The 15,561-nt window shown below is 44.6% G+C and overlaps 1 protein-coding gene across 2 annotated transcripts in view; it reads left to right on the forward strand.

Annotated features, from left to right (window-relative positions):
* The first annotated feature begins 811 nt into the window (after positions 1 to 811).
* Positions 812 to 15,561, forward strand: part of PELI2 (pellino E3 ubiquitin protein ligase family member 2) — a 78,195-nt gene continuing 63,445 nt past the window's right edge. Inside the window, exon 1 of one of the 2 annotated variants that reach the window (XM_075753258.1) lies at positions 812 to 993. In XM_075753258.1, coding sequence (XP_075609373.1) covers positions 917 to 993 — 77 coding nt within the window. In that variant the 5' untranslated portion in view covers positions 812 to 916. The remainder of the gene's footprint in view (positions 994 to 15,561) is intronic. The other variant, XM_075753259.1, reaches the window with a different exon arrangement.

Here is a 15,561-nt window from a genome sequence, read left to right on the forward strand (position 1 = left end):
CGCCGGAGGTGGGTGGTGGTCTGGAGCCCCCCCCGCCCTCTGGGGCAGGAGGTGACCTAGGAGGTCCCCGGAGGGAATCCAGAGCGTCACAGGGAGGGGATCTGCAGCCCCCCCCAGGCAGAAGGTGGTCTGGAGATGATCTAGAACCCCGAGGTGATCTAGAACCCCCAGGGCAGACAGGATCTAGAAGCAGGCCTCCAGGTGTGGGTCTAAAGACACCCACCCACCCCCACACCCCCCCCCCCCCCGCATCGAGACCCCCCGTGGGCAGGAGGTGACCTAGGACCCACGCGGGGATCCAGTTGCCCCCGGGGGATCCGGAACCCAGGAGACACAGTCACACGTCCCCCGGGCAGGGGACCTACAACCCCCCCCACCCTCCCCCGCCCCCCGCGGTCGGGACCCCTCGGTGATTCCGAGCCCCCCTCCCCCGGGCGCGTGCCGCCCGGCCCCGCCCCCTGCCCCCCCCCGCCGGGGCGCGGCCCCTTTAAGAGCGGCCCCGTCCCCTTTACTCTATGTTTACATAACACAGCGGGGCCGTACCATTTGCGGGCGATGGAGGGGGGGGAGAAGGGTGCGAAGAGGGGGGCGGAGCGCAGAGGCACCGAGCCACGCCCCCCCAGGCTCCCCCCCCCCCGTCCGCGGGCGGTAAATGGGGGAGAGGGGGCGGGGCCACGCGTGGCCGGTCACGGGGGGGGAGGGCGCCGCTTCGCTCCTCCCGCCCCCTGCCGCGGCGAGTTGGTACGTCCCCGTCGGCGCTCCTCCCCGCGTTCCCCCCCCCCCCCCCCCCCCCCCCGGGTGTAGTGGCCGTTGTCGGGCGGCCGCCGGCTCAGTGCGGGGCGCAGCGCGGAGCCCGCTCGGGACTCGCGTCCGCGGCGGATGGGACTGTAGCGGCGGGTGATTTCGCGGCGGCCCCATGTTTTCCCCCAGCCAGGAGGAGCACTGCGCGCCTAACAAGGAACCCGTCAAGTACGGGGAGCTGGTGGTGCTGGGGTGAGCGCTGTAGGGGGGCGCCGGGGGGGGTGGTGGAGGTGGTGTGTTGTATGTAGGAGCGCGGCGGGGGTCCGGGCCCGTCCTGGGACGGCGGGGGGCAGCGGCGGGGCCGCCCCCTCCCCTCAGCGCCGGCCGCGTCCCGCGGGGAACGCTTTGTCTCCCCGCTGAGGTAACGCAGGCGCGAGGACCCCCGGCGGGGGCGCGCGCCGCTTCCCGCCTTTCCCCCGCCCGAGCGCGCGGGGCGGCCGTTGGGGTCCCACTCGCGTCTCGTCCCGCTGCGTGGGGGCGGCCGCCCGTCCCCGCCGCCAGCGACTTTCCCCGTTTGGGGGGGGGGGGGGAAGCGCGGCTCGGCCCTTCTCCCGCCCGCGGCTCCGGCTGCCTCAGGGGAGGAGGAGGGAGGGCCGGCGGCGAGCTGTCGGGCACCGCGACCGCGGGACCTGCGGGGACGGCGCGACCGGCTGGGAAGAAACTTTAGGTGGGGGGGGGGGGGGGGGGGGGGGGGGGCGGCGGAGGTGCGGAGTTGGCCCCGTCCTTTCGCAGGTGCTGACGAGGAGCGTTCCTTCGCCGCAGCCGCTTGCTGAGCTCTCCCTGGCGGTTTCTCCCCTGGCTCCGGGAGACGGCGTCCTCCGTGCAGATTGCAGGGGAGATGACTTTGGAATTAGGAGGAGAGGCGGGGGGAGGAGGATGAAGCACTTATAGTCAGATTCGTAGTGGAAATGTTTATTTTCTCAGCTTGATACGGATCCTAAAGTAATCCGCTTGGTACTATGTTCTTGCCCTGCTGTTAAAGCCTGAAGCCTTTCTGCAAACGCTGTAGAAGCAGATGAGGGAGAAGTGTCTAAGCCTTGCTTGCTGAGAGCCCTTGTGAACCTTATAAGAGATGCTTAATTTTGATAGTTTAATATGTAGAAGCATATGGTTAACAGAATAAATTTTAGCAACAAATACAACGGAAAGGTTTTAAGCCAGCCTTGAAACCGAACAGTTACAGCCTTGCCGCCTTATTCAGCCTCCCCCAGAATCTGTTACGTATTTGCTGCAAGGTCGTAGAAAACCTTATTCTGGTTAGGGGTTTTTTTGTTTTGTTTTGGTCAAGTCGTTTCATAAAGAACTGTATTCACCTCTGCAGAATAACTGTTTGAATCTTTGCGAGCAGATAAAAAGAACAGTCGAGTCTGACGACTCATGTGTCTAGTGGTATACCTTTTTACCTTAAGGGATGCTAAATGTTTCTTATCACGAGACTAGGTCAAGATACAGTTACCGTGGAATAAAATACAGCTATTGCCATGAATGTGGTATAGCTGGCACTTGAAAGACTTGAATTTAAAAGTCGAGTAACTTGATTTGGGAGAAATACCCATATCCAACTAAATTTAATAAAGAAACGTTCTTAATAAACGAAAGTTGTGGAAATGGAGGGTATCCTCAGCTGTGCAACACTGTCTCTAACAATAAAGTCATAGTATAATGTTGAATCTTTAATTAAATTAGAGTGCATAAATTGATGTTGTGCTGCAGAGGCTTTTTGTGCACAGCTGGAAGCATTTTCCTTTCTGTTGCTTTACTATTTTTAGCAGCAGTTGAAAGTACACAAGTATGAAATGTTTTGGCTCTGATCTTAACCTAGCAAAGTCTGGTGTATTTTTCCTTTAATATGGAAATGCATTGATCTCAGCTTATCGGTTCTGCCAGAGGTCTTGCTCTTCACTGCTGTGTGTTGAAACATGCCAATAAAATTTAAATAAACTTTATATGACTGAGTTTAGTTTTTATTTGACTATCAACTGTTCTCTAAAACTACTGAGGTTATATTTTTCTGGGTGTTATGTACTAAAAAAGCAAACAAATCCTCTTGTCCTTGTAGTAGGCTCGTGAACAAGAAGTCTGCAGACTGGCAGCAGAACCTCTGGTCAGTGTGTCTCTGTAGGCTACATGGAAACAATAGGGCATTGGCTGTCACGGCTTACTGACACAATGTGCTTGGTGGGTGCGATGTAGACATAGGTAGACGTGATGGAAGCAGTCCAGGAAATGCCATGATTTCAGTAACTACGTTTTACATTTTGGGACTGGAGATTAGGGTTTTAAGACCACTTTACACTTCAGGAGTTGATTATTGCGTTTCCTGTCAGAAGATGTTTTAAATGTTGCATGTAGTGCCATAAATAATACAAACATACCTCTCTTTTGGTGACTCAACGTTTGTGACTAGGAACTCTTGGAACAGCTTAAGCATCTGTTCAGTATTCAAAAAAAAAAAAAATTCTTAATACCTTTTTTGTATTAAAATCTTGTAATCTGGAGTTCCATTTAAATAAGACAATGTAAATCTGCTCTTCTCCCCATACTGAAACTGAGACCTGTGAACCACAGAAGCATAGCATCACAGCTCTTGATACAACTGCTTGATTAAAATTGATAGTGACCTCACAGCTAGATTAAAAAAAAAAGTTGTTTTGAGACACTGCATGGTTTTTTAATAAAATAGTCAAAAAAAGCATTGATTGTGATGTTGATGAATAACTTCTGTCTTGAGCTGTGAGGCTTTTAAATTAGGTGGTGAAAAGCATGATGAACAAAGGAACTGGCATACCTGGCAAACTGCTGAGAGTCCTCTTTTTAAGATGACAAAACTTTCCCTTTATCTTTTGCTCTTACTCTGTCTCAGCAGTCTTAAAGTAGAGTTGTTCGTTAGTTGACCTTTAACTCAAGGGGATGGCGTTCTTTTGGTAGTTCTCCCACCAGAACGTGTTCCTGTATTGTCTTGCAACAGTTGTGACTGCTTGTCTGCGCGTTAATGTGATCAGAGGGTAAAGCCTAAGGCATTTGAAGTCAGTCATTGCAGCAAATACATTTCTAATAACCTTCTTTCAGTAGCATTACGTATTTTCTGTAAGTGATGTGGCAGTGTGTGTTTGGTTAAGATTTTGTTGAGGTTTACGTAATCAATGTTGTAGTGAATAAAAACAGTTTATGTAAATCAAGCCAGACAGGTCAAGATGGCTGGTAAATAAGAGATCATCTGCTGATTGTGAATCTGCTTGTGTACATCTGCTCGTAGCATCATCTGTTCACAAAAGGCTATGGATTTCTTGGTGAAGCAGAAACATACATATACTAATTTAAAAAGAAAAACAAAACAAAACTGTATTTGAAGTCCTGTCAAAGTAATGGCCCATTATATATTTCTTGGGACATGGGGCTGGAGGGAGTGTTGCAGGAGATACTGAATACAGTAATGAGTACCTGAACAGTGTGTCACAGTATTAGTATTTGTCAGTGGCCTTCATTTGACTTGTCTGGTCTCTGGTTAGTGATGCAGAACAACTTCCAGTTAAGAACCGTGCTAGGGAAAGCAAAAATAACCTCCTGAGGTGTATGTCCTGTCCCCCTCCTCCCAGTACCCCTTTTTCCCCCCAAGTTTAATTGCACTCTGAAGAATTTATTCTGGTGTAAAGGCATTCAGGCCAGTATGGCTTTGTCTTGTGTGCTGGGCGGTGGTCCCGGGCTGTGTGGGGCAGCTTTCGCTGCAGGCAGGTGTCAATGGCCTGGTGCCATTAAATCTCTCTTCCTTTGGGACTGCGTGAATTTAAATATGTAACTTAGGCTATAAATATATATATTTTTTAGATTTTTCCAATATTTAATGATGTTGATGGGCAGGTTTAACTTCTCAGAAAAGTCACTTGATTAAAATGGTGTAAGTTGAAGGAGGAATACCAAAGAAGCATAAATTTTAGTCAATGGCTGAGTTCTCCAGCAGTGAAAGGATTTTATACCCAACATTAGATGCTTTCAGTGTGATGTATTGCAACCAGTTCTAAGGGGTTTTGGATGAGGTTTCTAATAGGTGCGTGTGTGTAAGTGTAATACTTCTTTCTAACCAAAGACTTCTGTTACCTACTCGTTAGCAAGGAGGCGCAGCCTGCTGCATTCTCAGCTGAGGAAGACTTTGTCTTATAGACTTAATGGGTTTTGCAATATCCAATACTTTTTTTATCCAGCTAGACAAAACTCTAAGGGCTGTCACTCAGTGTTGTTACAGTGGCCACTTTGAAATCGTTATCAGCGTTTTATGTATAAATTTTCCAGAGTCAACCATTAGAATAAATGAATTGGTCAACTTAGAGGCCGAAACGCCCAAAGGAGCCACTATGAATTGTTGTGAGCTTTGTTTAATGTGGATTGTTGGACGTCCTCAAATAAACAGGCTGTAGATCTGCTTTAAATTTAACCTTTTGAAAAAATAGAATAAAATTCTCGTCTATGTTTACAGTGATAAATTCTACAGTGTCTTTTAGAAAGGTGTTCTAATTGATGGGCCACTCTATACTTGGGCTAAATTTAGGTTTGAAACATGCCTTTTTGTCTTAATCTGAAGGGACCTCCATTTTTAGACTCCAGTTTCTCATTCAGTTTTTTCTGACTGATCAAAGTTGCTCCTTAACCACTACCTCCTTGACGAGCTAAATAAAGTTCTTGAAGTGTTTTCTACTTCTAAGCACATTTCCAGTTTTTAACTTATCTGTTTGGCTTTTCATGGAACTCTTTTGTTAATCTCTTGCTGTACAGTTCAGGAAGAAACTGATGTAGTTTTCCGGTAGTGTTGACAAATGCAGATGCAATATTGTATCTCTGCTTCTCCTTGATATCTGTTTATGGACCAGAGGCAGAGCGAGGGTCATCCTGGTTATGGCATTAAACTGGAGACTTCTGTCGCACTTAATACAGATTTGCTGTTTGATATCAAGCTGAAGCTTTTGTTTTTAATGATTCTGTAATTTTCTGCACTATATGATGTAGATATATTGGTGAAACTGCTCAGATGACACGGGTTCTGCTTTTGAGTCTTATTTAAAAATGTATGTTAGGCTTCATTTAAAGGAGCGTCTATAGCAAGTAATGGTAGCCACCTGTTAAATACGTTCAAGGTCGTGATTCTCTCTGAGAATCATTTGCTTCAGCAGTCATAGCTGGAAGGCTGCTATTCTGGAGAAACATTTATTTTTTTATTTGATATTGACAGTGGCTTCTTGGAGACTTTAATGTCTTGTGCTTATATACTGCATATTGAGAAGATGTGATCAGTGCCAGTTCAGAGCTTGCAAGTAGATTAATCAAATACCAGAAGTATTGTGTCTGAATAGAACATTAACTGCAATGTAGAAAAAAAATAGTAGAAAAGGTTATATTTGAGGAAAGAGTCATGGATTTTTCAGTGAAAGCTTGTGTATGGCTGGATAGAGCAAACGTTTTGCTTCATTTAAACTAAGAGAGAAAACATACCCAAGTTGGTTCTTTGCAACTGTCTTATTCCTTGGAGTACTTTTGACTTTCTCAGAATGCAGATTTTTATCCAGCTGTCGGCTTTATTCACAGCATCTCGATATCATTGTAAAATCAGAGAGCAGAAACTTCAAACTCTAGAAGCTAAAATCTGTATTTGTTGAAGCAAATCGGAGCATCGAACATCTGCATGTTTAATGCTTCTTTTAAAAAAAGAAACTGGGTGCATTCTGGAAGTTAAACTGTAATCCCTTTGGCAGGTACAGGCAGTAGGTCATCCATGTAGAAGTGAAAGACGTTTTTTTTTTCCCTTAAAATATGGCAAAAAGACTGTTTACTCTGAGTAAACAAATCTGAGAAATGTAAGACTTTGTTGCCTTTGAGGCACTTCCCACGTAGAACCAAATAGCTGCTCCTTTGCTATCTTGGCAGAATCAGGGATGCGTAGTTTTCCACTTTCAGCTGAAATTTATAAATGAGTAGATACCATGAAAGTCCACTTGGTTCTACTTTAAAATATGCATCTAAACCTAGAAATTACTTTCTCAGGTATTAAGATTTGGGTTTTTGTTGCTGAAAGCAGCATCTTGCTTAAGCTGTTTCATGCTCCATCTTAACAGCAGGCTGTTTTTCAACTGTGATTACAAGGTTGCTTCAGAACAAATTTTTCCTAAGAAGTCAGGAACTTTTTATTATCCAGTTCAAACTAAATTATGGTGGTCTTACACTCATTTATCAAGGAATTAATGCTGCTCTCTAACTTGCTTAGTCCTTATTCCTCAGTCGTGATAACTCATGTCAACTTGATACTTTGAGAAGATGAAACCTTCTTTTCCTGTACTCTCAGCTAATGAGAAGCTGTGTGAGCATGGTATGGCACTGAGCCTGAGCCAACATGCCTTGCTGAAGGTAGGGTTTATTAGTTCAGACTGCTAGCAGAGGAGTTTTACAACTGTTTGCAAAATGCTATAGACATGCCTGTAGGCAACGGCTGTTTAGGTAGCAGAACTAGCCATTGTCTTGTGTCGTTTTTCTTCTTGGTATTGTCTGCACATGTTTCGGTTCTGAAATTTTCTTGAGTAACTGTGACTAGTATGGGTATGAAACCTTCCAAAGGAGACTCCTGTAGTGCGTTGTGCAGTTGCGGTCTCACTTCATGTTTAGTAGAAGTGCTTCTCGTGATGTCATCTAGAGTTGTGTTTGGTTATTCTACACGGTTATACTTGTGGCGTATTTGTCCTGTGGTCAGCAAGGCAAGTGAAGTAGAGGAGGATTCAGTCTGAGCTCCCAGCTTGAAGCAGAAACTCTGGTTGGTTTCCAGGTGTACTTTGTGCTGTCAAATCCTGTTCCACGTGTACTGTTTGATACCCTAAATCTCACTCGTGTTGAGGATGCTTTTCCTTTTGTCAACAAATATCCTTATGCTTATTCTCACTCTGGTCCAAGGTCACCACTGAAAAGCTTGCATGTGACTTGTCACAAGCTTAAACCTTGAGGGACAAGAATGAGGATGCTGGCACAGAGAGCATGCCCGCTTCCAGAGACTTGTAAGGCAAAGCTCCTCATTTTGTTCGTTTTATATGTACGTCACTCAGTGGTGTCCTCGCATTTTTTACTTTTATTACCTGTGCATGCTAATGCTGCGTTGAAGGGGTCCTGCTTTTCCTTTAGATGACTCGTTTTCCTATTGGCAAGATGCAGTTCAGAATTTTATGCCTCCTTTACCTTTGCCTCATATTTTTTAGATGTTTACTGGTGTAGCTTTATACAGGTTAGTACGGGGTCTGGAGATCATAGCATCATTCACGTACTTCGGAGGACCAATTGGTAACTTCTCTGGCAAACTGTAAGTAACATCTGGGATTAGACTGTTTTAATCTTATTACTCAGTGGCCTAGAACAAGTCTTGGTCCTCATATTAAGCAAATAGTACAGTCAAGAGCAGTAGGGGCTTCCAAAGCAGTAGATCAGTGTGCTGTGGGTGTGTGAGGGGGAATAGCTGGAGCGGTGCTCTTCAGTTGTGGTACACGTGCATCCTCTCTGGATGACCAGATGCGCCCCTTCTGTGAGATGACTCGTACATTTAACCTTGTAACGTGACCTCCCGTGCAAGTATTCTCTCACTGGGTCTCTCTGTACTGTTATTGACTATATAATGGGCGCACTTCTGGCTATGTGATTTCAAACTAAACAAAGACTGGGGGATGGACAAGGGCGGCAGGCAGTAAGCTGTTCTGTGTTTTCTTAACATCTGAGTAGGCATCATGGTGCTGGGAGTCCAGCAGTAAGAGTAACCTGCCTTTGGGTTTGACTCTTCAAATTAAACCTTTCTACTGCCCTTCTCACAAACAGCACTTGTTGCCTAGAGTTCATAGAGCTTAAGATACAAGATGACAGTCCTTGTAGGAAACGTTTGCACAGCAAAGCTTCAACAATTGTAATATAAACATTCAGTCTTTGAAAACTTGTTACTGAGGGGGTTGTGTGGCAGGAGGACATGGCTTTTTAATGTGATTGGGTTATGAATGATACCTGAATAAGGTATCAGTGGACTTGCATTGTCTAGGTGTAGCTTTTACTTGTTCTAATTAGTATAACTTCTGTCCCTAAATATAGGGGGCTTCTGAGCACTATAAGCAAGTATCAGCCGTTTTGCACTGGAGTTTTGTTCAGTTCTTCCAAGGCTAGACTATGAAGTCCTGTCAGGTCAGTCAGAAGTGTGCATGCAGCTTCGTAATAGTGGCAGTTATTAGCTCATGGTGAAGAAAGAATAATTCAGCTAAAAGCTTTCCTCTGTTTCACAACAGAAATGTCAGAGACAAAAAATGTTATAAACAGCAGTTCTGAAAATGGATACAGACAACATCTACAATGCTGAAGAGTTTGTTTTATTAAAAGCAAAGTGGTTTTGAGATGAGCTGAATTTGATTAGGCATGATTTCAAGGTGCCGATTTCTGAAGGACCTATTAGGGATGCTTCTATCAATAGCAATTTGTTTCTCTTGCAGGGAGGGAAAGTAAGCAAGCCCTGTTCTGTGCTTCTGGAAGTGATTTACTTTAGGTGTTGGGGTTTTGTTCCCCATTTTACAATAGCATCTTTAATATTGGACTGAAGCACACTGCATATCCTGACCTCAGTGTAGATAAAAACTAGTATGCTTAAACGAGGATGAACTAGATATGGGACTGTTGCTAATCTAATGTAGCAGAAGGTTTCCTATGCTAGAGAATGGTATGATGGCCACGCGTGCCCTTATGAAGTATTTTGCAATAAAGATCTAATGTTCATCTGTCATTGCTTATATTAACGATGATATATCTACATTACTATGTAGCAACTAATTGTATCAGAGATGAAAGCAGCCTGTTGCACAGTGAGACAAATACTAACTTAAAATGTCAGTTCACTACGCTGCCTCCCCAAAGGAATGGGGACAGGCAAGAAAAGTTGGAGATAGCTGGTGCACAGTGTGGTAAAAAGGAGAAGGCCAAGAAGCATAATGGACTTCTCCTTGAGTATTGTAAACTTTTTTCAAAATTCTTTTTACCCTTTACATCCAAGGATTTAAGGACAAGGGAGAAGTGTTGGTGTTGTGGTTTTGCCCCAGCCAACAGCTGAGCACCACGCAGTCAGTCACTCGCTCCCCTCCAGTGGGATGGGAAGAGAATCAGAAGAGTGGGTTGAGATAAGGACAGCTTAAGTGAAGCAAAAGCTGCGCATGCAAGCAGAGTAAAACAAGGAATTCATTCCCCACTTCCCATTGGCAGGCAGGTGTTCAGCCATCTCCAGGAAAGCAGGGCTCCGTCATGTATAATGGTTACTTGAGAAGACAAGCACCGTCACTCTGAATGTCCTGCTCTACCATCGTCTTCCCCCCAGCTTTATATGCTGAGCATGATGTCATATGGTATGGAATATCCCGTATGTCAGCTGGAGTCAGCTGTCCCAACTGTGTTCCCTCCCAACTCCTTGTGCACCCCCAGCCTCCTCGCTGGTGGGGTGGTGTGAGAAGCAGAAGAGGCCTTGCCTCTGTGTAAGCACTGCTCAGCAATAATAGTATGTCCCTGTGTTATCAATGCTGTTTTCAGCACAAATCCAAAACACAGCACCATATGAGCTACTATGAAGAAAATTAACTCTATCCCAGCCAAAACCAGCACGGTTGACATAGTCTTTCTCTCTAATTGATAAACACTTTTGGAAAACAATCTTCCAGCTGTAGTGATGTGTTTAGTACACTTTCAGATTACTCTTCACCCTGAAATATGTATGCTATCTTTATTTTGGAATCCAGTAAGTTCATAAATTGTTAAATAATTTTATTCTTCAAACTGGATGGCTTTAGTATTGCCTAAGTGAACAGGTAGGCTTCAAACTGATGAGGTGTATCCTCTTAAGGCATGTGAATGTCAAGGATGAAGACAAAGTGATATTGACTGTGAAGATAATTAGTCACTGTATGAAAGTAAACTAAACAAATGGAAGCGTATAAAAACTTAAATCTCCTCTTCTGTGTTACAAATAGACTGGAGACCAAATGTGCAAACTCTCTAGCACGTGCCTCTAGGAAGAGTGAAAGAACTGTTTAGTCTAGACACAGAAGTTAATGGGCTGAAACTTTGATATAAGCACAGCTGTATTTCTTCATGTGCAACAGCATGACTTTATTTTGATCGTTGATGTCTGATATAGTAATGGTGGAGTTGTAGCCTTTGGAACAGGAATAGTGTGTGTATGTCCTTCTTTCATAGGAAGGACAGAGCTGTTGAAAGATACCAGGAGCTGTATGGTTCCAGCTTCCCTGCACATCCTGTGACAGGATTCTGTAGCTCACAGATGATCATGTTTTTTGTGGAGCATTGACTAATAAACCAAAATGTTTCTGTACTTCCATTTTGCTTTCCTGCTAGTCCATATGTGACCTCTCAGAGCAAGCAGCTGTGAAACTCAGTACTTGGGTTCAAAAATCATTTTGGCATTGGAGAGGAATCTTCCAGGCTAAATAGGATTCATTATCTTGTAGTAGTTGTAGTAACATTTCCACTAACAGATGTGCATGACCTACTTTGAATTACTTTCTGAATCTTAAAATTTGCAGGGATAGTTTCCCAGTGCATCAGGGAGTGAGTTTTGAATTCAAAAGTTTAGTGTGTGGCCTTTTGTTGTAGGCTGGGGGCAGAAGTCCTGTTCCAGAACCATGTGTGTGATGGGAGAGCTTACAGTACCTTGCTGCAGGTCTGCACCCCCTGGAGTGGAGACAGAGGATTGCTTTGTGAAAGTGTTCCCTAATCTGGTTCTGCTAGAAGATTTAATTAAATGGGCTGTCAATACCTTGGTGGTTTTTGCCAAAAAGCTACCAGCAAATTTGGCAAATGGAACAAATTGGTATTGGGGCAGATCTATGAGGAGGCAAGCTTTGGTTGACATGGGCAGCTGAGTAACTTCTTCCATCAGGGCTAAATCTGGAGAAGGAAGTTTGGCCATAGCCAAACAGATCAGTCTTGCATGGTTTTTCACTCCTCCTTTGTTTTTGTCTTGTCTTCATTGGACTAATGAAAAGTCTGAAACACAAGAGACGCCTTTTAATGCCACTGGCAAGCTAGCTGCTCTTGGGACCATGCTGGCGTTCCTAGAGGTTGCGGGAATGTGCCTCTATGGGCACTATCTGTGGAAGCTGCGATGCTTCAGTCTGACTGTGGTGAGATTTATTTTTTTTGGTAAGATATCTTCCTGGAGGTGCTGGGTAGAGACTGCAAGCTACTCATTTGTTTATAGGAGTGTGCACTGCAATTTTTTTCCACAATTCCAAAAGCATTTCTTAAATAATCCATTTTGGTAGTGAGCCCCTGTACCCATTTAAAGACTGACAGAGTTTTCCCAAAAGCTCAAAATGTGTTCTTCCTTTTGCCTTTGAAAGAAGCCATTGTTTGCCGTATGTTCAGTCTGCTTGCTGTCAAAGCAAAAATCCCTTAACTTTTGACTTTTGTTTTGTGCCTTACTTTCGGTGCTTGAGCACAAAATACTGCTGTTACATTGCTGGCTCAGCCCTGCCTTATCTTTTTGGTTGAACAATCACACTTCCAGCTGCAATACTTGAGTGCTATATATATCTAGTTTTATTGCAAGTTTTGAGTTTCCAGCATGCAGAGTCTGCTTTAATATAGCAAATACCTTTCCATGTAAGGATGCAGGAAGACTACAAAATACAAAGTACAGTTCCCTCTGTAAGCAAGGCTAGGGTTTAAGTGATTAGCAGGGTCTAAGTCAAGCTCAGCATACCCTCCTAGTTTATTATGTGCAATGTGACTTTAAATTCGATTCAGGAAATGGCCTCTGATCATATATTTCTAGGTTGTACCTTACACTCCTTGGAGGAGACTGGTTTATATTAAGGCTTTGCCTACTGGAAATATCTCAGAATAGAGAGAACAATTGTAAAATAAAACTTTGTTAAAGGGTAAGCAGATCTTTCTGTGGCAAAAGTGATTTGCTCTTTCTCCTCTGGGCATTTTGTGGCCAGTGCAGGGAGGAAGGAAGGAACTGGATTTGGGGTTGGCTAGTTTCCAGTTGCAGACTCTATTCAGACTCAAGCCAGAAAGAGTATGGGCTGATTTGTAAGTGTTGGGCAGAGATGGCAGTTGAGAAAAAACAATAGTCTTATTTTTGTCAACTGATGAAATTTGTTATGAATATGTCAGGTGGTAAAAGTCCGCTGCTTTGTGCTACGTAGTTAGAGAAATGCATTAAAGATCAGTTTGTCATGCGTAAGGCAAGGAAGCAAAACACTTAGTTGAGTTAAACTAAAAAAAAAAAAGTAGATAAGCGTATATGATGCTCTTTAATATCCAGAAAATGAGTGTATTCATTTGTAAAACAACTACTTTTTCATTAAAACCAGATGTCCAAAGTGACCTTCTCCGCTGTGTCCCCCCCCCTTCTTGTGCATGAGCTAAGTGAAGCCCGTGTAAGTGATTCATAGAATCATAAAATAGTTTGGGTTGGAAGAGAACTTTAAAGGTCATCTAGTCCAACCCCCCCCCCCCCGCAATGAACAGGGACATCTTCAACTAGATCAGGTTGCTCAGAGCCCTGTCCAACCTGACCTTGAATGTTTCCAGGGATGGGGCATCCACAACCTCTCTGGGCAACCTGTTCCAGTGTTTCACCACCCTCATCATAAACAATTTCTGCCTTATATCTACTCTAAATCTACCCTCTTTTACTTTAAAATCATTACTCCTTGTCCTATTGGTACAGGCCCTGCTAAAAAGTTTGTCCTCATCTTTCTTATAAGTCCCCTTTAGGTACTAGAAGGTTGCTATAAGGTCTCCCTGGAGCCTTCTCTTCTCCAGGCTGAACAACCCCAACTCTCTCAGCCTGTCCTCATAGGAGAGGTGCTCCAGCCCTCTGACCATCTTCATGACCTCCTCTGGACCTGCTCCAGCAGGTCCACGTCCTTCTTGTGCTGGGGACCCCAGAACTGGATGCAGGACTCCAGGTGGCATCTCACCAGAGGGGAGTAGAAGGGCAGAATTACCTGCTGGTCACGCTTCTTTTGATGCAGCCCAGGATACGGTTGGCTTTCTGGGCTGCAAGTGCACATTGCTGGGTCATGTCCAGCTTTCCATCCACTTGTACCCTCCAGTCCTTCTCTGCAGGCTGCTTTCAATCCCTTCATCCCCCACCTTGTATTGATACAGGGGGTTGCCTAACCCATGTGCAAGACCTTGTACTTGGCTTTGCTGAACCTCATGAAATTCATGTGGGCCCACTTCTTGAGCTTGTCCAGGTCCCTCTGGATGGCATCCCATCCCTCAGGTGTGTCAACTGCACCCTACAGCATGGTGTCATCTGCCAGCTTGCTGAGGGTGCTCTTGATCCTGCTGTCTGTGTCACTGATGAAGATATTAAACAGTACTAGTCTCAATATGGACCCCTGAGGGACACCACTTGTCAGTGATTTCCATCTGGACATTGAGTTGTTAACCACTACCTGCTGGATGTGACCGTCCAACCAATTCCTCATCCACCGAACAGTCCACCCATCAAATCCATATCTCTCTAATTTATAGAGAAGGATGTTGTGGTGGATAGTGTCAAAGGCCTTACAGAAGTCCAGATAGGTGACTCCTATCCTCCTAGGATAGCTGTTCCTTTGTCCAATGATGTAGTTACTCCATCACAGAAGGCCACTAGGTTGGTTAGACAGTCTTTTGCTTACTTAGATGAAGGTAACTTCCCACCTATATTCATGGCTAAGTCTAAGGAATGGTCTGGTTAGAGATAATCTAAACTCTTCGTTTTCTTCCTTCTTCCACTCCTAGGTTTTTACATATGCTGTTGCCTGTTTTTGGAGAAAGAGCAGTTTCATTTGATGTACAGACCTATGCACAGTGTGACAACTGTTGTCAAAATTAAAAAAATAAGTGGTATAGCAAGTAGTATTTGACAGGACCTTTTAGCTTCCTATTATTTGTTGCTTGTTTTATCTTTCATTGCTTTTGAAGAACTAAAGTCCAGATAATGACTGTTCAGATGTGCAATTTGTCTTGGCATAAATTAAGCCTAGTTAAAATCTAGGGAAGTTCTGAACAGGTGCCTGTTTTAAAATGATCGTGGTAACTGCTCGTAGTCTCTAGAGCTGCTCGTATTTGAATGGGATAAACTGTTTAAGGATCTGATGCCTCCGAGACTGTAAAGGGCAGATGTTGGGTAGGGGCAGAACAAGGTAGTCAGTTTTGGGGTGGTGACCCAAACTGATGGACTGAAGTGAGGTATCTGAGGTTGTTACTGCTCCCCGGCTGTCTTGGTGGTCTTCTTGTGGGAGGACACTGCATCCTTCACTCTGCTGGCACGATTAGCTCCCTATTCCAGTCATCATCTGCCTCTGATGAATACTGTGTGATATACTGAAAGATGTAGTGACAGGTGAGGTTGTAGTCTGTAACTGGAAATGAAGTATGTCATTGAGCTGATTTTATTCCAAAGCCTCCCAGTGCTGTTTGATCTCTCAGACTCTCCTCAATAGAGCTGAATGAGCCCCCCACACCCCTGCCTCATTAGACATCAGGGAATCCATGTGACTGTGATCCTCACCTCTGAGGAAAAGCTTCAATTGGAGCTGTCGCCTTAGTAGACAAAGAAGGGATCCAACCGCAAGACATGCACCCAGAGGAAATCATGCTTTGCTGGTTCTCTGGCTTCCGAAACTCCTTGGATTTTGATTGCTCACTTTGTCACTACTATTGCTTCACCTCTGCTGCCTGCAATAATGGTGG

This window comes from Balearica regulorum, chromosome 5, assembly GCF_011004875.1.
Source record: "Balearica regulorum gibbericeps isolate bBalReg1 chromosome 5, bBalReg1.pri, whole genome shotgun sequence".
NCBI lineage: Eukaryota > Metazoa > Chordata > Aves > Gruiformes > Gruidae > Balearica > Balearica regulorum.